A 27,248-nucleotide genomic window follows, 5' to 3' on the forward strand; every position below is an offset into this window, starting at 1 on the left:
ATGCCTTTGAGGTTCATTCAAATTGTTGCATGTATCAAGAATTTGTTCCTTTTTACTGCTGGATAGTATTCCAGAAGTGGATGTACCACAGTTTATCCAAATTTACCCATTGAGGGACATTTGGTTTGTTTTCAGTTTTTGGTGATTATGAATAGAGCTGCTATATTCATGTGCAGGTTTTATGTGAATGTAGGTTTCATTTCTCTAGGACAGATGCTCAGGAGTGCACTTGTTGGGTTGTATGGTAAGTGTATGTTTACATTTATTAGACTCTACCAGACTGTTTTTTTAAAATTTTTATTGGAGTATAGTTGATTTACAATGTTGTGTTAGTTTCTGCTGTACAGCAAAGTGAATCAGTTATACATATACATATATCCACTCTTTTTTAGATTCTTTTCTCGTATCGGTCATTAGAATCTACCAGACTCTGGATGTACCATTGTGCATTCCCTGCAGTGTGTGAAAGCCGGTTGCTCCTCATCTTTATCAGCACTTGATATTGTCTGTCAGCATTTTTTATTTGAGCCATCCTAATAAGTGTGTAGTCGTTTGTTTAAAAAACCAGTATTATTGACACGTAATCCACACACCATAAATTTTCCCACAACCTGGATTTAGAACATTTTCATCACCCAAAAAAAAGAGCACATGGGCTTCCCTGGTGGCGCAGTGGTTAGGAATCTGCCTGCCAATGCAGGGGACACGGATTCGAGCCCTGGCCCGGGAGGATCCCACATGCCGCGGAGCAACTGGGCCCGTGCGCCACAACTACTGAGCCTGAGCTCTAGAGCCCGCAAGCCACAACTACTGAGCCCACATGCCACAACTACTGAAGCCTGCGCACCTGGGGCCCATGCTCTGCAACGAGAGAAGCCACAACAATGAGCCCGCGCACTGCAAGGAAGAGTAGCCCCTGCTCACTGCAACTAGAGAAAGCCTGCGCACAGCAACGAAGACCCAACACAGCCAAAAATAAATAAATAAATAAAATTTAAAAACAAACAAACAAAAAACATGGTATGGGCTTCGCTGGTGGCGCAGTGGTCAAGAGATCCGCCTGCCATTGCAGGGGACACGGGTTCGATCCCTGGTCCGGGAAGATCTCACATGCCGCAGAGCAACTAAGCCCGTGCACCACAACTACTGAGCCTGCGCTCTAGAGCCCACAAGCCACAACTACTGAGCCCATGCGCTGCATCTGCTGAAACCCGCACTCTCTAGAGGCCATGCTCTGCAACAAGAGAAGCCACTGCAGTGAGAAGCCCGTGCACCGCAATGAAGAGTAGCCCCCACTTGCCGCAACTAGAGAAAGCCCATGCACAGCAACGAAGATCCAACACAGCCAAAACTAACTAACTAACTAAAAATAAATAAATTTATTTTAAAAAAACAAAAAAAACATGGTAGTTGTTTCCATCTTCCTTCTCCCCTCAGCCCCAGGCAACTACTAATTTTTCTCTCTCTACAGATTTGCCTTTTCTGGACATTTCATATAAATGGGATCATACAATATGTGATCTTTTATGAGTTATTTCAGTCAATTAGCATAATGTTTTTAAGGTTCATCCAAATTGTAACATGTATCAGTACTCCTTTTTATGGCTGAATAATACTTTATTGCATGGACATACCATATATTGTTTACTGGTTTATCAGTTAGTGGGCATTTGGGTTGTTGCTTATTTTTGGCTATGAATAATGATGCCATGAACATTTGTGTACAAGTTTTTGTGTAGACACATGTATTCAATTCTCTTGGGTGGAATTGCTGGACCATATGGTAACTCTTAACCTTTTGAAGAACTGCCAAACTGTTTTCTAAAGTGACTGTGCCCCGGCCAGTTTACAGTCCCACCCACTGGCAGTATATGAGGGTTTCAGTTTCTCCACATCTTCACTGACACTTTTTATTGTCTGTGTTGTTTTTGTTGCCATCTAGTGGGTTTGAAGTGGTATCTCATTTTGGTTTTGATTTGCATTTTCCTAAAGATTAACATTGTTGAACATCTTTTCATGTGCTAATTAACTATTGTGTATCTTCTTTGGAGAAGTGTCTATTTAGAGCTTTTGTCCATGTTTTATTGGATTATTTGTTCTTCTTGTTAAATTGTAAGTTCTTTATGTATTCTGGTTACAAGTCCCTTATTGGATATATGATTTACATATATGTTCTCCCATTTTTTGGTTTGTCTTTCACTTTTAAGATATTGTCCTTTGAAGCACAAATATTTTAAATTTTGATGAAGTCCAATTTATCTGTTTTTTCTTTGTCTCTTGTACTTTTGGTGTTGTATCTAAGAAACTGTGGCCTAACGCACAGCCACAAAGATTTACACTTCTGTTTTCCTCTAAGAATTTTATAGTTTTAGCTCTTACATTTAGGTATTTAGCTCATTTTGAGTTAATTTTTGTGAATAGGTATTCAACTTCATTCTTTTGCATGTGGATGTCCAGTTGTCCCAGCATCATTTGTTGAAAAGAGTGCTCTTTCCTCACTCAGTTATCTTGGCACCCTTGTCAAAAGTCAGTTGACCATGTAAAGCAATTAGACTCCAATAAAGATGTTTAAAAAAAAAAAAAAAAAGTCAGTTGACCATAAATGTAACAGTTTATTTCTGGACTTCCATTCATCTGTATGCCTGTTTTTCTGCCAGTATTGCATTGTCTTCATTACTATCACTTTGTAGTAAGTTTTGAAATTGGGAATTGTGAATCTTCCAACATTGTTGTTTTTCAAGATAGTTTTGGCCAGAGTGAGATTGTATAAACCTAAATAGGATTAAGTAACTCACTGCTTAGAATCTTTAAATCAGTCACATCTGACTGCATCTATGATAAAATTTTATATCCTTAACCTGACCCACAAGATTTATGAACTGACCCCTGCCCATTTTTCCAGTTTCATCTCTCACTCACTTTCTCTCTTGCTTACTGCCTTAGCCTGCTCTTTGAAAACTTTTTTTTTTTTCTTGGCCGCACCGTGTGGCATGTGGGATCTTAGTTCCCGACTAGGGATCGAACCCGTGCCCCCTGCATTGGAAGCACAGAGCCTTAACCATTGGACTGCCAGGGAAGTCCCTGAAAGCTTTAAAATGCCTTTCTATTGCAGGGCTTTTGCGTATCCATTTACTTTTGCTTAGAATGCTCTTCTCTTCACTCTTTATCTAGTTCCTACTCATTCTTCAGATCTTTACCTGTCAATTTTTAAGAAAGACTATTCCTATTATTATTATTTTTTAATAAATTTATTTAGTTTTGGCTGCATTGGGTTTTCGTTGCTGCGCGTGGGCTTTCTCTAGTTGCTGTGAACGGGGGCTACTCTTCGTTGCGGTGCATGGGCTTCTCATTGCAGTGGCTTCTCTTGTTGCAGAGCATGGGCTCTAGGCTCGCGGGCTTCAGTAGTTGTGGCATGTGGGCTCAGTAGTCGTGTCACGTGGGCTCAGTATTCATGGCTTGCGGGCTCTAGAGTGCAGGCTCGGTAGTTGTGGCGCATGGGCTTAGTTGCTCCGCGGCATGTGGGATCTTCCCGGACCAGAGCTCGAACCCGTGTCCCCTGCATTGGCAGGCGGATTCTTAACCACTGCGCCACCAGGGAAGTCCCCTATTATTATTATTATTATTATTTTAATTAATTAATTTATTTATTTGTATTTTTGGCTGTGTTGGGTCTTTGTTTCTGTGCGAGGGCTTTCTCTAGTTGCGGCAAGCGGGGGCCCCTCTTCATCGCGGTGCGTGGGCCTCTCGCTATCGCGGCCTCTCTTGTTGCGGAGCGCAGGCTCAGTAGTTGTGGCTCACGGGCCTAGTTGCTCTGCGGCATGTGGGATCTTCCCAGACCAGGGCTCGAACCCGTGTCCCCTGCATTGGCAGGCAGATTCTCAACCACTGCGCCACCAGGGAAGACCCCCCTATTATTTTTTAAATATTGGTTTTTCTTTCCTCACTTAGAAAGGTAACACATGTTCATCATAGCAAATTTGAAAAATAAGGAAAGGTATCTTACAAGGAAACCAGAGGATAAGCATTTAATGTTGTAGAGACATCTAATGCCAGCTTGTTTTTTGGTCCTATGGTCCTTATTTTCTTTTTCTGTTTGGAAGCCTGAAGAACTATTTCTTTCACATTTGAAATTGAACTATATTTGAAATTTGAAATTGCCATATTTGAAATTGCCAGGATGTTTCCAGATTGGGTTTATTGTCATTTGTTTTGCTTGAAAGGTAGGCCCTCACTTGAATAGACTAATATCTTTTTTTCCATTTCCGAAAGGTTTTTTTCCCTTTGTGCTTGTAATACAGTTTTAGTTTCTTTAACCAAAATGTTATTTTTCTAGGGTTGAATCTTAATTCTCCGTTTTCTCTATTACTCTCTTTTCTCTCCATTGTTCTCTTTCCTTCCCACTTACTCCCTTTTAAATTAAATACTGGTGTAACATCTTAAGTGTGCCTTCTACATCGTGGATACAGTTTTCTGCATAGATATTTCAATGCTATATTGCTACCAATTATCTTAATTAATGTTTTTTTCTTTGCAGTCTTTTCTTATCAAGCTGATCTTCTAATCTCAACCTCTTCTCACTTTGTGGTTCTTTGTTGCAGCTTTATAATAAAGTACAATGCCTGGCACAATAATATGTCTTCAAATATGTGGCTAAAGGAATGAATACATGAGTAAACAAAAACCAGATCTTGATTGTTGTATCCTACTGAGACTCTCAAAAAATATTTCTTTGAGTGTATTCTTCAAAAAAAGAAAAACCAGCTGTACTGAGGTGTAACATATACCATAAAAGTTACTCATTGTAAGGGTACAATTCAGTGATTTTTAGCAGATTTTATAGAGTTGTGCAACTATCACAACAGTCCAGTTTTAATTAATTAATTTATTTATATTTTTGGCTGTGTTGGGTCTTCGTTTCTGTGCGAGGGCTTTCTCTAGTTGCGGCAAGCGGGGGCCACTCTTCATCGCGGTGCGCGGGCCTCTCACTATCGCGGCCTCTCTTGTTGCGGAGCACAGGCTCCAGACGCGCAGGCTCAGTAGTTGTGGCTCACGGGCCTAGTTGCTCCGCGGCATGTGGGATCTTCCCAGACCAGGGCTCGAACCCGTGTCCCCTGCATTGGCAGGCAGATTCTCAACCACTGCGCCACCAGGGAAGCCCCAACAGTCCAGTTTTAGAACATTTTCATCACTGGAAAAAGTCCCCTCATGCCTGTTTGCCATAAGTTCCTGCTTCCACCCCATGCTTTCTGTCTCTGTAAATTTGCCAGATGTGAACATTTTATATAAATGTATGCTGATGTAGCTGCTCAGATACATACACACACATACACAATTGTTTTCATTTTTAAGCATGGCTTTCTTGTGGTTTGCCCCCCTGTCTGCATAGCTTAGTGGACAGCGGTTGTGCTCAAACATATTGAGGCAGTGTGGGGCAGGGAAATAAGTTCAGGCTTGTTCCTCTGCCCTTGGTTTCCATTGCATAGTACAGCATTCTCTTCCTTCTCATCTCTTCCTCTAATCCTTCTCATCTCTCTTCTCTTCTCTCTCTCTCATCCTCTCTTCTCACCATCTCCTCTCTCAATCTTCTGTCTCTACTTCTTATTCCACTGATTCCTTTCATCTCTTCCTCTTTTGCTCTTTACTTCATCCTCTTCTCTCTGTTGCAGTCAGCGTTGGCCACGAGCTTGCTGATCACGACTACAGACTCAGCCTACTAGAGCTTTTCACCCTCCTTGCTCACCTGCCGCCTAGAGCATCACTTACACTGGCAGCACAGTTGGGCATGTGTGCTACGCTCCAGTTCAAATTGAGTGATCTCCCATTGATTCCAGCAGCAAAGCCTCCAGGCCTTGTAGTTTGCCCTGCCCTGCAGAACCTCTGTACCTGCTGAGTGGGTGGATGGTGGGGGTGGGAGTAGTCTTGGGCACAAATACCACAGCTCTCACTGTTCTTACTGAACGTTGAGAAGTTTTTCAAACATAAATGCTTCTTGGGTTGTTGTATTCCTTTGGTCAATTTCCAGAGGACTGAAAGGGTGGTTTTGTCAGTTTCATTCCTCTTTATAGTTTGTTTTTTGGGGAGAAGAATTGCCTACCTTCCTGTTAGTTCATAGCTAGACATCCTGCCTCTCAGAATGTATTCTTTTTCTGGTGTAGTTAGTCATTTCCCCAGGTGTACTCACTGTCAGTCAGGATATTCATATACATATATATATATATATATATATGACTGAGAGTTTTTAAGCACTTGGCTCATGTGATTATGGCACTGGTATTTCTAAAATCCATACAGCAGTCCGGCAGGTAAGAGTTGATGTTAGCCTAGAGTCTGAATTCCTCAGGGCAGCAGGCTGGAAACTCAGGCAGGGTTTCTGTGTTGCAGTCTTGTGGAGAATCCCTTTTTCTTCAGGAAACTTTCTTTTCTCTTAAGGACTTCAATTGTTGGATGAGGTCCACCTGTATTTTGGAGGGTAATCTACTTTACTCAAAGTCTGTTGATTTAATTGTTAGTCACTTCTAAAAAATATACCTTCACAGAAACATTTAGACTGGTGTTTGACCAAACACTGGGCACCATAGCCTAGCCAAGTTGACAGATAAAACTAAACATCACACTTGCCCTCTGAAGTTCTGGGTAAGTTTACATGTACATAGTACGTATGTTTTACATACATGCCCCTGCTTTTACATGTCTGTGTCTTTGGTCATGGCGTATCTTCAGTTTAGAATGCTCTGTGTACCCAAATCTTATCTATTCTAGATAAGGCTAGATCACAGACACACACAGTTTTCTTTGCACCCTATACACCAGCTTTCCTGAACTACTTGTCACCTAATTATGCTGTGTTCTGTGATGCCATTGTGCTTTTGCACACAAGTTTCTATTGCTTTGCGTACTCCTTCCTCTTGTTTTATATACGGCTTTTATAGCTTCCTGAGGTAGACTCTGTGTGCCTTTTCATTATACTACCATTGTCTCCTTTGCTTATTTCTACTAAGACACTGATCACACTTTATTGTCATTGTATATCTGTCTGCCCATGAGACTTTGTTTCCTGAGAGCAGGGGTCACTGCACTGCTGTCCTTTTCAAAGTTTATCCTCAGCCAAGCCCAAGTATCTGGACTGTAGTACCTAAATAAATAATTTGTAAGATATGAATAAACTGAATCTGTGTTAAAAATTTGGAAGTTGTATATTTCTTCTGTAATTTCTCTTTATAGTAGAATGTGGATGAAGCTTCTTGGGGATGAAGCAACTCTGAATATCAGAGATGAACCTTGGGTTAGACTCCAAACATACTTGGGAATATTAAATATTTGCTTGACTCACTATAGAAATAATTTTATTTTTCCATTCTGTGCAAGGTCTGTAGCTTCAGAATTGTTACATTAAGAAAAGCTGTTTCTGATTAGAAGTATTGATTTATTTTTGCTTGTATTTATATATACTTGTATTCTAAGAGTATCAGTGTATTTACGACTGCTTCAGCTTCTTTCTAGCTAAAATGTAATGGTGATAACTGATGATTAATTTGTAAACAATCTTAATGTGATGGTAAAATAACTTTTTCCTTTTCCTATTAGATATTGATCATCTTTCTGAAGTAGAATCTCCATGGCCTGAATGTTTTCTGAAAAACATTTGTAGCAAAATATCTGTTTAATAGCAAGATAACCACATCAAGATGGTTGGAAAACTGAAGCAGAACTTACTATTGGCATGTCTGGTGATTAGTTCTGTGACTGTATTTTACTTGGGCCAACACGCCATGGAATGCCATCACCGAATAGAAGAACGTAGCCAGCCCCTCAAATTGGAGAACACAAAGACCACTGTGCGAACTGGCCTGGACATCAAAGCCAATAAAACCTTTGCCTATCACAAAGATATGCCTTTAATATTTATTGGAGGTGTGCCTCGGAGTGGAACCACACTCATGAGGGCCATGCTAGATGCACACCCTGATATTCGCTGTGGAGAGGAAACCAGGGTCATTCCTCGAATCCTGGCTCTGAAGCAGATATGGTCACGGTCGAGTAAAGAGAAAATACGCTTGGATGAGGCTGGTGTCACCGATGAAGTGCTGGATTCTGCCATGCAGGCCTTCTTACTAGAAATCATTGTTAAGCATGGGGAGCCAGCCCCTTATTTATGTAATAAAGATCCTTTTGCCCTGAAATCCTTAACTTACCTTGCTAGGTTATTCCCCAATGCCAAATTTCTCCTGATGGTCCGAGATGGCCGGGCATCAGTACATTCAATGATTTCTCGAAAAGTTACAATTGCTGGATTTGACCTGAACAGCTATAGGGACTGTTTGACCAAGTGGAATCGTGCCATAGAGACCATGTATAACCAGTGTATGGAGGTTGGCTATAAAAAATGCATGTTAGTTCACTATGAGCAACTTGTCTTACATCCTGAACGGTGGATGAGAACACTCTTAAAGTTCCTCCAAATTCCTTGGAACCACTCAGTATTACACCATGAAGAGATGATTGGGAAAGCTGGGGGAGTATCTCTGTCAAAGTGAGTAGATGTTATGTTTTTTATTTGACCATATTCAGCTAATAAAGAAGTGTGTGTGTGTGTGTGTGTGTGTGTGTGTGTGTGTCTATATGGAATATATATATGTATATGGAAACTATAGACCTTTTCTGGAATAGAGCTTCATCAGTGAGTTTTTTAAAAATTCTCTAGCCGGTTCATTATAGACCCTTTCATTTACTTAATTCATTTTTAAATTTATGAATTGTCCTTTAGGTACTTGATGGAGGCAAACCCAATTTATAGCAGTGAAAGGACATCAGACTTTAATGTCCATCATTCAGTTTTAGTGGCTTCTGATATTTAATTTCTAGATATTTTTGTTAATAAGGATAGTTAACTTTTGTGTAGATTAAGGTCAATATGAGGAAAAGCATCTACCATGTTGGTATGTAGTGAATTCCAGCATATAGGAAATTTTAGTGAGAGAAAAATAAAGGTTAAAATTATCTAACTCATTCCCTTCATTTTACAGGTAGGAAATCTGAGTTAGAAAGATCAAAATGATTTACTCAAATTTAAATGGCAGGGCCAGAATTAGAATCTATGCTTTGGTCTTAATGGGCTAGTGCTTTTTCCCATGTCATTTTATTACATGTAGTGCTTCTTTTGTCATCTGATGGATACATCTTCCCTTGATTTTTACAAAATTTTAGAGGATCTCTGAAATTTGGAAGCTTAATCCATAATTCATACAAGAAGTTCCTTGGATTCAAATATTTCTAAAACCATTGTATTTTTCTTCCTTTCTCATGAAGTGATGACTAGGGTGGCCTGACTTGATCTGATAACCTGACTTGATGACTTATACCTAGAATAAGAATATAAGGATATAAAAACTACTGTTAAATTCAGGTAGCATCTCCTCATGAAGAAAAGTTGGCTATGACTAAATTTTATTTTTTATCTTTCCATTTATAAAAGTAATATCCCCTGTAAAAAAAAAAAAAAAGAAAAAGCAGTGAACTTCCCTTGTGTGTCCTGCTTGCTCCTATCAAGGAATGTCTTCTTGATTTTTTTTCAAAGTATAGAACTTGTACAGTAAATATTGATTCCTCATATAGGTAATCGGAAAGGAACAGCTACCTTTCTGCAACAAGCTTTCAGTTATTGATTATAAATTATTAGGTATCGTCAGTCCAGTGGCTCCAGGTTATTTTTATTGATTCAAAGAGAATTACAGCTTTAGCTAATGTCATCACAGTTTACTGTTCTTTCCAAATAATAGAGCATCACTAGTTTCTAATCACCTGTATTCCTAGGTAGCATTTTACTTTGTATGCTTGTATGTTGGCCCAGAAATTCTGATGCTAGTTCCATCTATTAATATAAAATAAGCCTATTCACACGCCCCCCCCATCTCTCCAAGTAGGGATTAAAGAGATATGCTCAAGTTAAATTTCTGTGGAAATCAGGAAAAGATAATTTTGCAGGGACTTCCCTGGTGGTCCAGTGGTTAAGACTCTGCGCTTCCACTGCAGAGAGTTCAGGTTTGATCCCTGGTTGGGGAACTAAGAACCTGCATGCTGCGCAGCGTGGCCAAAAAAAAGATAATTTTGCAAACATGCAGACCAAGGAAATTCATAGGAATTTTGAATCAGTGAGTTTTAGAGGGGGAAGAGACCTTACTTAGCATGTAGTATATGGAATGCAGACCCAGCGAGATTTTATGCTTTGTCAAGAATCACACATGGCAGAACCATGACTAGAACTTCCAATGCCTATTCCAAGACTCTTGCCACTATATGAGTTTTTAAAAATTAGGGTATAACATATATAGTAAATCACAAATATTCAGTGTACAACTTGATGAATGTTTACATCTCTACACACTTGTGTTCTCACCATCCATATAAAGATATAAAAAAATTAGCAGCACTTAGGAGACTCCTTTGTGCTCCTTCCCAGTCAGTATCCTCCTCAACCCCAGAGTAACCACTGTTCCAATCTCTTTCACCAGAGGTGATATAAGGTTGCATATAAAGTTCAAAAACAGTCTTGCTTGTTTTTGAACTTCATATAAATGCAGTCATGTCTATGTATTATCTTGTTCCTGGATTTTTTCATTTAACATTTAGATTCACCCGGAATATTATACATAGCAGTAGTTCATTCTTTTTCATTACTACGTGATATTCCAATATGTAAATATAACACAATTGATCCATTGTTCCATTGATGGACATTTGATGTTTCCAGTTTTGGGGAATTATGGGTAAAGTTGCTAAGCATATTCTTGTACATAACCTTTGGTTGACATAAGCTTTCATTTCTCTTGGATATATAACAATGAGTAGAATTGATGGCTCTTAAGATATCTCTATGTATCTATATATCTTTAACAAATACTTCCAGTTTTCCAGAGTGTCTGTATCATTCATGTATGGCTGTACCATTCATGTGTGACTATACTCTACATGAATGTGTTCTAGTTGCTTCACATCTTTGCCAACACTTGGTATTGTCAGTCCTTTTAATTTTAGTGGGATGCAAGTAGTTTTTAAACTTAAAAGCAAAATAATAACATTTAAACTCCTTTTTGAAACAAAGTCTTACCCAGCATTACAGTATAAAATAGATAAGAGCAGAGCTACTGTGGTTGAAGCAGGTCTAATCTAAACTGTACTGCCTCTTTTAAGACTGAGTCCCTGCTCTTAAAAAGAGCTAACTGGGGGATAAGGTAGAAATATACAGACTTATTCCATTAGTAAGTACCAGGTTGTAAATATTACATGTTAGTTGAGAGTCATGACCATAAGGAATTCATAGCCCAGAGTCAATCATCCTGTGTGCTTTTGCCTTCCTATAAATATTTTTATTCTGGGAAAATTGTTTAAAGTAAGTATTTTAATACTTAGTATTATTTAGTAAAAAAATACTGAAAATATTTAGGCAGCCTTGAAGGCTTGAAGGTATCACCAGATGGCTCAGGATGCAGAAATTGTTGACGACAGCAATAAGAAGGGCCTTCATGGTTCTACCTGCCTTATCTTGTTAACTATGAAGGTTAAGCTTTCTTTTGCTTTGCTTAGGAATTTTCAGTTATTTTCATTTCATCTCTTGCTTCCCTGGTCAGTTCCAGTTACAGAAGAGTAGGAGGTGCAGGGTAGTCACCTGCTAGCATGTATAAGGGTCATCTATGAAAGAGTTTGATAGAAGAAAACATGCTTTCATTCTGGCGTGGTCCAGGGAGTCTTCATTAGAGATTAGTGTATATAAGCTAAACTTTTCAAAATTGAAAATCAAAGCAAAATATTTAATGAGTGGAGAAGGGATGAAAACAGATTGCTTTGACTGGCTGATAATTTAGCTTTAGTTCTGCATTTAGGTAAAACTGTAGGATTTTATTCTGTTTTATTTTTTTACTTATTAATTTTTTTTTGGTTACGCTGCACAGCATATGGGATCTTAGTTCCCCGACCAGGAATCGAAACCCCCACCCCTTGCATTGGAAGCGCAGGGTCTTAACCACTGGACCACCAGGGAAGTCCCTAGGATTTTAGATATACTAGTCATCCTTGATACTTTAAGGTAGTCGTTCCACTCCAGTAGTAGTTCTAGTTTCTCCAGTGACTGGCATTATAACTTTTATGTTTGAATGCTATGTTCTGTTTTAATAAATTATTCAACCACACTACTCAACTTCATATTAAACTGAATCATAGTCTTGAATATGATAGCTCCAAAAAACAATATGTATAGAACTCGCTGATCTCTCTCTCTTCTAAACTAATAGAGAGTAGAAAAAAATTGAGGTATTTCTACATGTCTTTTTGCCTTTATCTTTCAAGAAATGTTTGTATAGAAAGGTGGGGGGGGGCACATTCTAAGGAAAATATTTTATGCAAATAGGTGTATTCTGGCAGAATTCTCCAAGTGATTGAATTGGAGGAGGGTTTCGCTGATCAGGGAATGGTATCTACTGCTGAGGCCTGCTCCTTTTGACATTTGTATTTTGCGTTTGGAGTAGGAAATAGAAGTTCGTATTTTGAGTAGGAAATAGAGGTAAAGTTTGAGACTATTTATGTAGACCTCTTCCTGCAGATTGTGGAATTTTTGTGGAACTTTAGTCATCTCCATATGGAAGCATTCAGGAAGTTACTAGAGTGCACAGAGTTGTTTTTGCTATTAAACTCATTAAGATACTATAGAATTACCTGGAACAAATAAAAATCATCAATAACAGTAACAAAAAAGAAAAGCCACCAACCATATGTATACTCAAGAGTGAGTGAAATAAAAAAGTAACTTACGATCAGTAAATAAGTTTAGTTGTCAAAAGAGCAAAGCCAGAAAAACAAAATAATATAATGGTAACCGTTAAAAGGAATAAGTACAAGAATCAAAACTACAATTCAGAGAAGAGTTATCTACTCCTAGAGCAGAAAAACGGTGTAAAACTATTATGCACAAATAGGTTAGAATGAAAAATGTAATAATAGTGGTAAATATAAGAGAACAAATTAGAATACAATAAATGACACTCTAAAGCTTCTAATAAGTGTAAAGCAGAGAAAAAACTTAGAAATCAGATCCAGAGCAAAAAACACATTAAATAAATAGGTGAAAATAATGGAGAAAAGTTTTTGGAAATAGAGATACTTTTGAGGAAGTAGAATAGTTATCTAGTAAATTTAGAATATTATTTTTTTTTTAGTTTCCAAAATGGAATTTAGTTTGGAAATTAAAAATTTTTATATTTTACAGGATTACCAGAGAAAGATAACAAAATGTCTACTTGAAAAATTTCTGAAATGTAAGGATAACAAGAATATTATAAGTAAGTTAAGAGAAAGGCTATATTCATGCAAATTAGGATCACTTCTATAGTTTGTAAGATTAATAGCATGCAAATTAGGATTAGCTGAGCTCTGTGAACTCAGATTAAAATATCCCAGAGGAGTTTTATAAGTATTACATTTTTTCCCCATAAAATTATCATAGAGCGAGGCTGTTTACTTTGGATTACTGATCCTTTGTGAAGGCAGTAAACCTATCTTTATAAATTTAGTTGTTAATCAAATACCATCTAAGAGGAATGCTTTGGGATTGTGGAAATGGCTGTGCTGCTTTTACAAGTCAAATTGAAGAGCTAAGTAGCTGAGAACCCTTAGCTGGAAAAGGGTAATTGAATAAACGAGGGATACAATTGACAGCAAAACAGGTTGTAAAAGGAAAACAGTAGAGGAAAATTGTATTTCAAAATACGTCAGCGAAGAATGAGAAGAAGAACAAGAACATAAATTAATATAAAGCACAACTTGCACTTTTCTTGAAGAACATGGCAATTGATGGCAAAAAATAGAAGTTGGGTATTAGATCATTTAGATTAGGTGTCTTTGCAAAAGATAGAGATCCAAGATAACAATGGTTTTAAATAAAATAGTGGCTGTTATGTAAAAGAAGGCAGACCAAGACCGGTTTGGAAGCTCATCGCCCCCAAGGTCCAAGTTGGAGCTCCAGTCATATTATCTGTGTCCTAGGCAGCAGGGTAGGGGTAGGGTGGACATATAAGAAGGGGCCTTAAGTATTTTTTAAGAATATTTTCTAGAAGCTTCCAGGTAGCCCTTCTCTGTGTGTTGCACTGGCCATAACTTAGTCTTATGGCCATAAATAAAAGGCTGAGGAATGTAGTGACCATGTGCCCAACTGAGAGTTGATGTTTCTTTTACTGAGAAGAATAGGTTGTTTTTTGGGGTAGGCAGATAGCAGTCTCTGCTACTTCACTGAGTACTTACTATGTGCCAGGCAGAGTGCCGAAGTCTGCCCTAAAGGTACCCATGATCTAACAGAAGACACAGATTGCTGAATGATACAGTGCGAAGTACTATGGGAAACCAAAAAGAGGTACCTAACCCAGTCTGGGCTGTTCAGGAAGGCCTTCCTGGATGATGTGGTGTCAAATTGAGAAATAAAGCAGTGTTTCTCAACCTTGGCAGTATTGACATTTTGGGCCAGATAGTTCTTTGTTGTGGGGGACCATCCTGTATGTTGTGGGATGTTTAATTAGCAGCATCCCTGGCTCCTACTCAGTAGATACCAGTAGCAACCCTCCCCACCCCTGCCAAGTTGTGGCAACCCAGAATGTTTCCAGACATTGCCAGATGCCCCCTGGGGGGCAAGCTCCCAGATAAAGGGAAGACCATTTTGACTTACAGGATATTGTGCTCCTTGGGTGACCCATGGTTAGAGTGTGGTAGTTCTTCCTTGACTGCTTAGAACATCTCTTCCTTCCTTAGCCAAATGAACCATCAGGAGATATTACTCCTAGGATCGGTCTGTGTCTAACTCTAGTCCTACAGTGTCCAAAGAGAAGAGGTGGAATAGAGAGCTTCTTGTGGCGTGACTCATGGCCCAACCTAGGGGCACAGAAGGACCTAGGGAACAGCTGGGACCTGTTATGCCTGAACTGTAGGCCCTGCCCTCCCACTCTATAGTGGAAGTCATCCAAGCTCAGTCCCACCTGGACCCAGAATGTTGCATTTGTTTCCCATAGCCTAATATAATTTTTTAAACATAAGGTAAAATAAACCCAGGCAGTAATCATTTGGAAGCTACAACATGGACAAATTCACAAAGACGAGAAACACTGTGGTATTTATGAGGAATCATAGGCAGTTTGGTGTTGCTAGAGAGTTCATTCCCAGGCACGAAGTAGTGGGAATAGGCTTGAGAGAGCTGAGAGGGACCAGGCTTTGGAGGGCCTTATATTTTATGCTAAAGATCTTAAATTTTATCCTGTAGACCAGTTGTTTCAAACTTGTCTTATCCGTGGGACACTCTTTTCAAATGAAATCTCATAAGGAACCTTGGTATCTGAAGTACTTAGAGGTGATGTGGCTCTGGTTTGTGGCAACATTTAATTTTGCTTGGATTTAGCAAAACTGAAGTAAAACTCATGGAATTGCAACACTTCTATTTTGTTTTCAAAAGAAAAAGTTGATTATAACATCCTCTTAAATTTATAGAAATTGTAAGTTTTTAAGAGGTTAGGATTATAATGGTTTCTACAAACACTTAGGGTTTTTTTGTTTGTTTATTTTTGTTTTTGTTTTAAATATTTATTTATTTACTTACTTACTTATTTGGCTACACCAGTTCTTAGTTGCACGCAAGATCTTCGTTGCAGCATGCAGGATCTTTGCAGCATACGGGATCTTTAGTTGCGGCTTGTGGGATCTTCAGTTGTGGCATGCGGGATCTTTTAGTTGCGGCATGCAGGCTCTTAGTAGCAGCATGCCGGCTCTTAGTTACAGCATGTGGGATCTAGTTCCCTGACCAGGAATCAAACCCGGGCCCCCTGCATTGGGAACACAGAGTCTTATCCACTGAGCCACCAGGGAAGTCCTTACAAACACTTAGTTTTTTTGTTTTATTTATTTTTGTATTTATGTATGTATGTATGTATGGCTGAGTTGGGTCTTTGTTGCTGCACGTGGGCTTTCTCTAGTTGCGGCGAGTGGGGGCTACTCTTCGTCGTGGTGTGTGGGCTTCTCATTGTGGTGGCTTCTTTTATTGCGGAGCACGGGCTCTAGGCACGGGCTTCAGTAGTTGTGGCTCGCCAGCTCTAGAGCGCAGACTCAGTAGTTGTGGCACTTGGGCTTAGTTGCTCCGCGGCATGTGGGATCTTCCCGGACCAGGGCTCGAACCCGTGTTCCCTGCATTGACAGGTGGATTCAACCACTGCGCCACCAGGGAAGCCCTAAACACTTAGTTTTAATAGACCTAAGTTTGACCTTTCAGGGTATGAAACTTAGAAGGTATGAAACAAAGAAAAAAAAATTTTTTTAAGATTTAAAATGTTAGCCTGTTTGGGAGTGTTTTTCTAAGGTGAAACATAGGGCAAATTTGATCTGTAAGTAGAATAACCTGTAAAATTGGTTAACTGCTATCAAGAAAAACCAAGCACATCATAGGTATTATAGCTAGTTTCTATCCAGATACTATGGTCCTCTCCCTCTTCTGAATTCAGAGCATTATGGTCCTCTCCCTCTTCTGAATTACCTAATAAAGGATGATTTCATTATTTTTGAAAAACACCATTACATTCCATCATTGATCAAAATCATCTTCTCAGACATCAGCCATACATTAGGGTCACCTAAAGGACCTTTTAAAAGACCCAGAGTTTCTGATTCAGACCTGGTGTAGCCCCAATAATTTGCATTCGTAGCAGGTTCCTAGGTGGTGATGCTCCTTGTCTGGAGATTTCACTTTAAGAACCCCTGCTCAGAATCATGCTGCATCTTATGTTTGCTTCGTATGTAGACTCTAACTTTTTTACCTCTTACTCTCTGGGCTCCAGCCACACTGAAATAATTGTATCTACTCAAATATTCTACACTGTTCATTGTATCAGCTGCTTTGGATATATTGCTCCCTCTGTCTGCAGTACCTTTCTCTCACTTCATCTGACCAAGTCAAGTTGTATTTCAGCATTCAGCTTAGGTCTCCCTTCCCTAAGGAAGAGCTCCTTGAGATCTCCCTTTGTCTAGGATGTGCTTCCTTTGCCTTCATGAGGTGTCTTGGCAAGTGGAAAAGAGTTCAGACTTTGAAGCTGATTAGACCTATGTTTAAAATTCCTTTACTGACACCATCTGGTTTTGTAACATTGGATAAACTACTGTCCCTCTCTGTGTCTCCATTTTTTTAATCAAGAAAATGGAGAAGATGGTGATGATGACCATGATGTTATCATCTAATATTTATTGAATATTTGTTGTGTGCCAGGCACTGTGTTATAAGTTCTTTGCATGCCTTATCTCAGTTTTCATATTTACCCTTTCACACTTACACATAGATACTTTAAAAACTTCCATTTTGGGACTTCCTTGGTGGTGCAGTGGTTAAGAATCCGCCTGCCAATGCAGGGGACACTGGTTCGATCCCTGGTCCTGGAAGATCCCATATGCCACGGAGCAACTAATTCTGTGCGCCACAGCTACTGAGCTTGTGGTCTAGAGCCCGCGAACCACAATTACTGAGCCCGAGTGCCACAACTACTGAAGCCTGCGCACCTACAGCCCGTGCTCCACAACAAGAGAAGACACCGCAATGAGAAGCCCACGCACCGCAACAAAGAGTAGCCCCCCTTGCCGCAGCTAGAGAAAAGCACGCGCGCAGCAACGAAGACCCAACGCAGCCAAAAATAAATAAATAAATTTATTTTTAAAAACCCCTCCATTTTATAGATGAAGGGCCTATCCCTCTCAGAGAGGTTGAGGAGCTTGTCCTCGGTTCCACAGTTGGAACATAGTAGAGTGAGGATATGGGCTCACGTCTTTCCATCTTCAGAACCTGTGCTCTTAACCTCTATGTTATATTTACTTTATAGGGCTTATGAATATTAAATAAAATAATGAGTGTGAAAGTGGCTAAACACAGGCAGACAGATAAGAGTCAGACAAAGGTACCTAGCACGGTACCAAGTGCGCCATAGGCTTTTGTTATCACACATTCTCCATAAGCTTGTTTACGGTAGAGATAGTCTTAACTCATGAATGTTTGTTTATCTGATGAAGCAAAATGGGCACCTGATTTTAACAGCTCTACTAGGGAAACTGACATGGCAGTTTGGGAATTTCAGCCTTACAGTAGCAATATTTGAAACTACCTGATGATGATCCCTGGTCTGTCATTATTTTTGTCGTGTTTTTCCCATTTTTGTTTGTTTAGTTTGCCTATTTGTGAACTTTACATAAATGAGATCATAGTCAGTGTTTTCTTCTGTCCATTTTTTTTTTTTTACTTAACATTATCTTGAGATTTATCTTTTTGAGGTGTATAGCTATTTTCAATTTGTTTTTATTGCCACAATACTATGATATAATAGATATAATAATAAATATAATGATTTATACATTTATACTGTTGATGAACATTTGGGTCATTTTTGGTTTCGAGCTATGTACATTTTTTAAGGTGTCCTCTTCAAGAGTTTCTCTAAGATACACGCTTAAGCATAGGATTGCTGGGTCATGGAGGATATGCGTATTCACCTTCACTAGGTAATGCCAAGTTGTTTTCCAAAGAGTTTGCAGTAGCTTACACTGCTACTATCAATATAAAAATCCCCAGGAATCCATAACCTCACCATCCTGGCTTTTTTTTTTAATAAATTTTATATTCTTTTCTTTTTTAAATTTTTATTTATTTATTTATTTATGGCTGTGTTGGGTCTTCTTTTCTGTGCAAGGGCTTTCTCTAGTTGCGGCAAGCGGGGGCCACTCTTCATCGCGGTGCGTGGGCCTCTCACTATTGCGGCCTCTCTTGTTGCGGAGCACAGGCTCCAGACGCGCAGGCTCAGTAATTGTGGCTCACGGGCCCAGCTGCTCCGCGGCATGTGGGATCTTCCCAGACCAGGGCTTGAACCTGTGTCCCCTGCATTGGCAGGCAGATTCTCAACCGCTGCGCCACCAGGGAAGCCCATCCTGGCTTTTTTTTTTTTAAACCTTCTTATTTAGTTTAACTGTGTAGTACAGCCTGGCTTGTTAATTTTTCTAACTGGGTAAGAGTGAATGGTAGGTACCTCATTGTAATTTCAATTTGTAATTCTCTGTTAATGAATTTGAGCACCGTATATTTTCATTGGCTAAATATAGTTCTCTTTTGTGAAAGGCCTGTTCATGACTTTTGCCCATATTTCTGATGGGTAAGGTTTGTCTTTTTCTTTTTGATATCCTTTATCTGATAGATATATTACAAATTGCTTCTCTCAGTAGCTTGTCTTTTAACTTTCTTTATAATCTCTTTTGATGAAGTAGATTTTCAAGTTGTTGCACTTATCAGTCTTTTCCCTTATGGCTTTTTTTTGTTTTGTTTGTTTTATCTTAATCTTTATATGACATTGATTTTTGAACATGATAAACTGTGAAATACAAGTGGTCTTGAAATATAATCGTTCATAAAATTCATGTAACAAATCAGAAACCCAAATTAATATATTCAAATATGGAAAATTTTTTAACAGTATTACTTTTTAAATTAATTTATTTTTGGCTGCACTGGGTCTTCGTTGTTGCATGTGGGCTTTTCTCTAGTTGCGGCAAGCGGGGGCTACTCTTCGTTGCAGTGTGCGGGCTTCTCATTGCACTGGCTTCTCTTGTTGCAGAGCACAGGCTCTAGGCATGCGGGCTCCAGTAGTTGTGGCATGCGGGCTTCAGTAGTTGTGGCTTGCGGGCCCTAGGGCGCAGGCTTAGTAGTTGTGGCACACGGGCTTCGTTGCTCTGCGGCATGTGGAATCTTCCTGGACCAGGGCTCGAACCTGTGTCCCCTGCAATGGCAGGCGGATTCTTAACCACTGTGCCACCAGGGAAGTCCTGGAAATTGTTAAATAGTAAAATTAGCAATGTTGCCTAATATTCTTTTTCTGTTCCAGGATCCCTCCAGGATTCCATATTAAATTTAGTCATCATATCTCCTTAGGTTTCTCCTGGCTATGACAGTTTCTCAGACTTTTGGTATTTTTGATGACCTAGATATTCTTTTTTTTTTAATTTTTGAATTTTATTATATTTATTTTTTTATACAGCAGGTTCTTATTAGTCATCAATTTTATACACATCAGTGTATACATGTCAATCCCAATCGCCCAATTCATCACACTACCATCCCCACCCCCCAACGGCTTTCCCCCGTTGGTGTCCATACATTTGTTCTCTACATCTGTGTCTCAACTTCTGCCCTGCACACCGGTTCATCTGTACTATTTTTCTAGGTTCCATATACATGCATTAATATATGATATTTGTTTTTCTCTTTCTGACTTACTTCACTCTGTATGACAGTCTCTAGATCCATCCACGTCTCAACAAATGAGCCAATTTCGTTGCTTTATATGGCTGAGTAATATTCCATTGTATATATGTACCACATTTTCTTTATCCATTCATCTGTCGATGGGCATTTAGGTTGCTTCCATGACCTGGCTATTGTAAATAGTGCTGCAGTGAACATTGGGGTGCATGTGTCTTTTTGAATTATGGTTTTCTCTGGGTATATGCCCAGTAGTGGGGTTGCTGGATCATATGGTAGTTCTATTTTTAGTTTTTTAAGGAACCTCCATACTGTTCTCCATAGTGGCCGTATCAATTTACATTCCCACCAACAGTGCAAGAGGGTTCCCTTTTCTCCACACCCTGTCCAGCATTTGTTGTTTGTAGATTTTCTGATGATGCCCATTCTGACTGGTGTGAGGTGATACCTCATTGTAGTTTTGATTTGCATTTCTCTAAAAATTAGTGATGTTGAGCAGCTTTTCATGTGCTTCTTGGCCATCTGTATGTCTTCTTTGGAGAAATGTCTGTTTAGGTCTTCTGCCCATTTTTGGATTGGGTTGTTTGTTTTTTTAATATTGACCTGCATGAGCTGTTTATATAATTTGGAGATTAATCCTTTGTCTGTTGATTCGTTTGCAGATATTTTCTCCCATTCTGAGGGTTGTCTTTTCGTCTTGTTTATGGTTTCCTTTGCTGTGCAAAAGCTTTGAAGTTTCATTAGGTCCCATTTGTTTATTTTTGTTTTTATTTCCATTACTCTAGGAGGTGGATCAAAAAAGATCTTGCTGTGATTTATGTCAAAGAGTGTTCTTCCTATGTTTTCCTCTAAGAGTTTTATAGTGTCCAGTCTTACATTTAGGTCTCTACTCCATTTTGAGTTTATTTTTGTGTATGGTGTTAGGGAGTGTTCTAATTTCATTCTTTTACATGTAGCTGTCCAGTTTTCCCAGCACCACTTATTGAAGAGACTGTCTTTTCTCCATTGTATATCCTTGCCTCCTTTGTCATAGATTAGTTGACCATAGGTGTGTGGGTTTATCTCTGGGCTTTCTATCTTGTTCCATTGATCTATGTTTCTGTTTTTGTGCCAGTACCATATTGTCTTGATTACGGTAGCTTTGTAGTATAGTCTGAAGTCAGGGAGTCTGATTCCTCCAGCTCCATTTTTTCCCCTCAAGACTGCTTTGGCTATTCGGGGTCTTTTGTGTCGCCATACAAATGTTAAGATTTTTTGTTCTAGTTCCGTAAAAAATGCCATTGGTAATTTGATAGGGATTGCATTGAATCTGTAGATTGCTTTGGGTAGTATAGTCATTTTCACAATGTTGATTCTACCAATCCAAGAACATGGTATATCTCTCCATCTGTTGGTATCATCTTTAATTTCTTTCATCAATGTCTTATAGTTTTCTGCATACAGGTCTTCTGTCTCCCTAGGTAGGTTTATTCCTAGGTATTTTATTCTTTTTGTTGCAATGGTAAATGGGAGTGTTTCCTTAATTTCTCTTTCAGATTTTTCATCATTAGTGTATAGGAATGCAAGAGATTTCTGTGCATTAATTTTGTGTCCTGCAACTTTACCAAATTCATTGATTAACTCTAGTAGTGTTCTGGTGGCATCTTTAGGATTCTCTATGTATAGTATCATGTCATCTGCAAACTGACAGTTTTACTTCTTCTTTTCCAATTTGTATTCCTTTTATTTCTTTTTCTTCTCTGATTGCCGTGGCTAGGACTTCCAAAACTATGTTGAATAACAGTGGTGAGAGTGGACATCCTTGTCTTGTTCCTGATCTTAGAGGAAATGCTTTCAGTTTTTCACCATTGAGAATGATGTTTGCTGTGGGTTTGTCGTATATGGCCTTTATTATGTTGAGGTAGGTTCCCTCTATGCCCACTTTCTGGAGAGTTTTTGTGATAAATGGGTGTTGAATTTTGTCAAAGGCTTTTTCTGCATCTATTGAGTTGATCATATGGTTTTTATTCAATTTGTTAATATGGTGTATCATATTGATTGATTTGCGTATATTGAAGAATCCTTGCATCCCTGGGATAAATCCCACTTGATCGTGGTGTATGATCCTTTTAATGTGTTGTTGGATTCTGTCTGCTAGTATTTTGTTGAGGAGTTTTGCATCTATATTCTTCAGTGATATTGGTCTGTAATTTTCTTTTTTTGTAGTATCTTTGTCTGGTTTTGGTATCAGGGTGATGGTGGCCTCATAGAATGAGTTTGGGAGTGTTCCTTCCTCCACAATTTTTGGGAAGAGTTTGAGAAAGATGGGTGTTAGCTCTTCTCTAAATGTTTGATAGAATTCACCTGTGAAGCCATCTGGTCCTGGACTTTTGTTTGTTGGAAGATTTTTTTTTTTTTTTTTTTTTTTATTTATGGCTGTGTTGGGTCTTCGTTTCCGTGCTAGGGCTCTCTCCAGTTGTGGCAAGTGGGGGCCACTCTTCATCACAGTGCGCGGGCCTCTCACTATCGCGGCCTTTCTCGTTGCGGAGCACAGGCTCCAGACGCGCAGGCTCAGTAATTGTGGCTCACGGGCCCAGCCGCTCCGTGGCATGTGGGATCTTCCGGGACCAGGGCTCGAACCCGTGTCCCCTGCATTGGCAGGCGGATTCTTAACCACTGCGCCACCAGGGAAGCCCTGTTGGAAGATTTTTAATCACAGTTTCAATTTCATTACTTGTGATTGGTCTGTTCATATTTTCTATTTCTTCCTGGTTCAGTCTTGGAAGGTTATACCTTTCTAAGAATTTGTCCATTTCTTCCAAGTGTCCATTTTGCTGGCATAGAGTTGCTTGTAGTAGTCTCTTAGGATGCTTTGTATTTCTGCGGTGTCTGTTGTAACTTCTCCTTTTTCATTTCTAATTTTATTGATTTGAGTCCTCTCCCTCTTTTTCTTGATGAGTCTGGCTAATGGTTTATCAATTTTGTTTATCTTCTCAAAGAACCAGCTTTTAGTTTTATTGATCTTTGCTATTGTTTTCTTTGTTTCTATTTCATTTATTTCTGCTCTGATCTTTATGATTTCTTTCCTTCTGCTCACTTTGGGTTTTGTTTGTTCTTCTTTCTGTAGTTCCTTTAGGTAGGTGTAAGGTTAGATAGTTTATTTGAGATTTTTCTTGTTTCTTGAGGTAGGCTTGTATAGCTATAAACTTCCCTCTTAGAACTGCTTTTGCTGCATCCCATTGGTTTTGGATCATCATGTTTTCATTGTCATTTTTCTCTAGGTATTTTTTGATTTCCTCTTTGGTTTCTTCAGTGATCTCTTGGTTATTTAGTAATGTAGTGTGTGGCCTCCATGTGTTTGTGTTGTTTACGTTGTTTTCCCTGTAATTCATTTCTAATCTCATAGTGTTGTGGTCAGAAAAGATGCTTGATATGATTTCAGTTTTCTTAAATTTACTGAGTCTTGATTTGTGACCCAAGATGTGATCTATCCTGGAGAATGTTCCGTGCGCACTTGAGAAGAAAGTGTAATCTGCTGTTTTTGGATGGAATGTCCTATAAATATCAATTAAATCTATCTGGTCTATTGTGTCAGTTAAAGCTTCTGTTTCCTTATTTATTTTCATTTTGGATGATCTGTCCATTGGTGTAAGTGAGGTGTTTAAGTCCCCCACTATTATTGTGTTACTGTCGATTTCCTCTTTTACAGCTGTTAGCAGTTGCCTTATGTATTGAGGTGCTCCTATGTTGGGTGCATATATATTTATAATTGTTATATCTTCTTCTTGGATTGATCCCTTGATGATTATGTAGTGTCCTTCCTTGTCTCTTGTAACATTCTTTATTTCAAAGTCTATTTTATCTGATATGAGTATTGCTACTCCAGCTTTCTTTTGATTTCCATGTGCATGGAATATCTTTTTCCTTTCCCTCACTTTCAGTCTGTATGTGTCCCTAGGTCTGAAGTGGGTCTCTTGTAGATGGCATATATATGGGTCTTGTTTTTGTATCCATTCAGCAAGCCTGTGTCTTTTGGTTGTAGCATTTAATCCTTCACGTTTAAGGTAATTATCGATATGTATGTTCCTATGACCATTTTCTTAATTGTTTTGGGTTTGTTTTTGTAGGTCCTATTCTTCTTTTGTGTTTCCCAATTAGAGAAGTTCCTTTAGCATTTGTTGTAAAGCTGGTTTGGTGGTGCTGAATTCTCTTAGCTTTTGCTTGTCTGTAAAGCTTTTGATTTCTCCATGGAATCTGAATGAGATCCTTGCCGGGTAGAGTAATCTTGGTTGTAGGTTCTTCCCTTTCATCACTTTAAGTATATCATACCATCCCCTTCTGGCTTGTAGAGTTTCTGCTGAGAAATCAGCTGTTAACCTTATGGGAGTTCCCTTGTATGTAATTTGTCATTTTTCCCTTGCTGCTTTCAATAATTTTTCTTTGTCTTTAATTTTTGCCAATTTGATTACTATGTGTCTCGGCGTGTTTCTCCTTGGGTTTATCCTGTATGGGACTCTCTGTGCTTCCTGGACTTGGGTGGCTATTTCCTTTCCCATGTTAGGTAAGTTTTCGACTATAATCTCTTCACATATTTCCTCGGGTCCTTTCTCTCTCTCTTCTCCTTCTGGGACCCCTATAATGCGAATGTTGTTGCATTTAATGTTGTCCCAGAGGTCTCTTAGACTGTCTTCATTTCTTTTCACTCTTTTTTCTTTAGTCTGTTGTGCAGCAGTGAATTCCACTATTCTGTCTTCCAGGTCACTTATCCATTCTTCTGCCTCAGTTATTCTGCTATTGATTCCTTCTAGTGTAGTTTTCATTTCAGTTATTGTATTGTTCATCTCTGTTTGTTTGTTCTTTAATTATTCTAGGTCTTTGTTAAACATTTCTTGCATCTTCTCGATCTTTACCTCCATTCTTTTTCCGAGGTCCTGGATCATCTTCACTATCATTATTCTGAATTCTTTTTCTGGAAGGTTGCCTATCTCCACTTCATTTAGTTGTTTTTCTGGGGTTTTATCTTGTTCCTTTATCTGGTACATAGCCCTCTGTCTTTTCATCTTGTCTATCTTTCTGTGAATGTGGTTTTTGTTCCACAGGCTGCAGGATTGTAGTTCTTCTTGCTTCTGCTGTCTGCCCTCTGGTGGGTGAGGCTATGTAAGAGGCTTGTGTAAGTTTCCTGATGGGAGGGACTGGTGGTGGGTAGAACTGACTGTTGCTCTGGTGGGCAGAGCTCAGTAAAACCTTAATCCGCTTGACTGCTGATGGGTGGGGCTGGGTTCCCTCCCTGTTGGTTGTTTGGCCTGAGGCAACCCAACACTGGAGCCTACCTGGCCTCTTTGGTGGGGCTAATGACAGACTCTGGGAGGGCTCTCGCCAAGGAGTACTTCCCAGAACTTCTGCTGCCAGTGTCCTTGTCCCCACGGTGAGCCACAGCCACCCCCGGCCTCTGCAGGAGACCCTCCAACACTAGCAGGTAGGTCTGGTTCATTTTCCCCTGGGGTCACTGCTCCTTCCCCTGGGTCCCGGTGCGCACACTACTTTGTGTGTGCCCTCCAAGAGTGGAGTCTCTGTTTCCCCCAGTCCTGTCGAAGTCCTGCAATCAAATTCCACTAGGTTTCAAAGTTTGATTCTCTAGGAATTCCTCCTCCCGTTGCCGGAACCCTAGGTTGGGAAGCCTGACATGGGGCTCGGAACCTTCACTCCAGCGGGTGGACTTCTGTGGTATAAGTGTTCTCCAGTCTGTGAGTCACCCACCCAGAAGTTATGGGATTTGAGTTTACTGTGATTGTGCCCCTCCTACCATCTCATTGTGGCTTCTCCTTTGTCTTTGGATGTGGGGTATCTTTTTTGGTGAGTTCCAGTGTCTTCCTGTCGATGATTGTCCAGCAGCTAGTTGTGATTCTGGTGTTCTCATAAGAGGGAGTGAGAGCACATCCTTCTACTCCACCATCTTGGTTCAGCCTCTCCCTTATGGTTTGAACTTTGTGTTTTGTAAAGAAATCTTTCCTTACCCTAAGGTCAAAAATAGTCTCCCACATTTTTTCCTAAAACTTGAAGAATTTTCCTTTCATGTTAATCAATCTGAAATTTATTGATCAATATGAAATTTATTTTTTGTGTGTGAGGGTACAGATCCATCTTTAATTTTTTTTCCATATGGATGTCTGGTTCCCCAGAGCTCTTTATGGAATAGTCTCTTTTTCCCTAGCCACCTGCAGTACCTGCTAGGTTAAATATTAAGTTTCCATATATGCATTTTTCTGTTAGTGAAATGTAACATACTTATACTCTATTTTAATTACTATAGTTTTATGAAATGTCTTAATATCCAGTAGGGCAAGCCTCCTGCTTAGTTCTTCTCTAGGAATGTCTTGGCTATTTTTAGCCCTTTATTCCTCAGTTTTCTATTTAAGCATGATTTATTAATGATTAAATTTACATTGAATTTGTAGGTAATTTTGAGAAGGATAGCTATCATTATATCAATATTAAGCCTTCCTGTCCATAACACAGTATGCTTCTCCATTTATTTAGGTCTTCAACATCTTTTGATGATATTTTATTATGTTCTTCATAAAAGTCTTGTACTTCTTTTGATTAATTTTTGAGTACCTTTTTGCTGTTAATGTGAATAATGTGTTTTTTTTCAAATAATTTTTTGTTTGTTTTTGGCCATACCTCACAGCTTACGGGATCTTAGTTCCCCGACCAGGGATTGAACCCGGCCCCCCGCAGTGAAAGCTCCGAGTCCTAACCACTGGACTGCCAGGGAATTCCCCTATATAATTTGTTGTTTTTAAAGTTTCTGTTAGTTGCTCTTGCATCAAAATACAAATGACTTTTGTATATATTTATGTCCTGCAGCTTTCCTAATGTTTTGTGGTTTTGTCTAGGCTAGGACTTATAATAACAAGCCACCTTGTTTTAAAGCAGTGGTTCTCAACTGGGGCCAGTTTGCTCTCCT

At 39.2% G+C, this 27,248-nt stretch overlaps 1 protein-coding gene across 4 annotated transcripts in view; it reads left to right on the top strand.

Annotated features, from left to right (window-relative positions):
* The window catches only part of TPST1 (tyrosylprotein sulfotransferase 1), a 119,260-nt gene that overhangs the window by 23,870 nt on the left and 68,142 nt on the right, over nt 1–27,248 (top strand). For all 4 annotated transcript variants that reach the window (XM_061208355.1, XM_061208356.1, XM_061208354.1 and 1 more), the window contains exon 2: nt 7,585–8,530. In XM_061208355.1, coding sequence (XP_061064338.1) covers nt 7,686–8,530 — 845 coding nt within the window. In that variant the 5' untranslated portion in view covers nt 7,585–7,685. The remainder of the gene's footprint in view (nt 1–7,584; nt 8,531–27,248) is intronic.

This window comes from Eubalaena glacialis, chromosome 13, assembly GCF_028564815.1.
Source record: "Eubalaena glacialis isolate mEubGla1 chromosome 13, mEubGla1.1.hap2.+ XY, whole genome shotgun sequence".
Lineage (NCBI taxonomy): Eukaryota > Metazoa > Chordata > Mammalia > Artiodactyla > Balaenidae > Eubalaena > Eubalaena glacialis.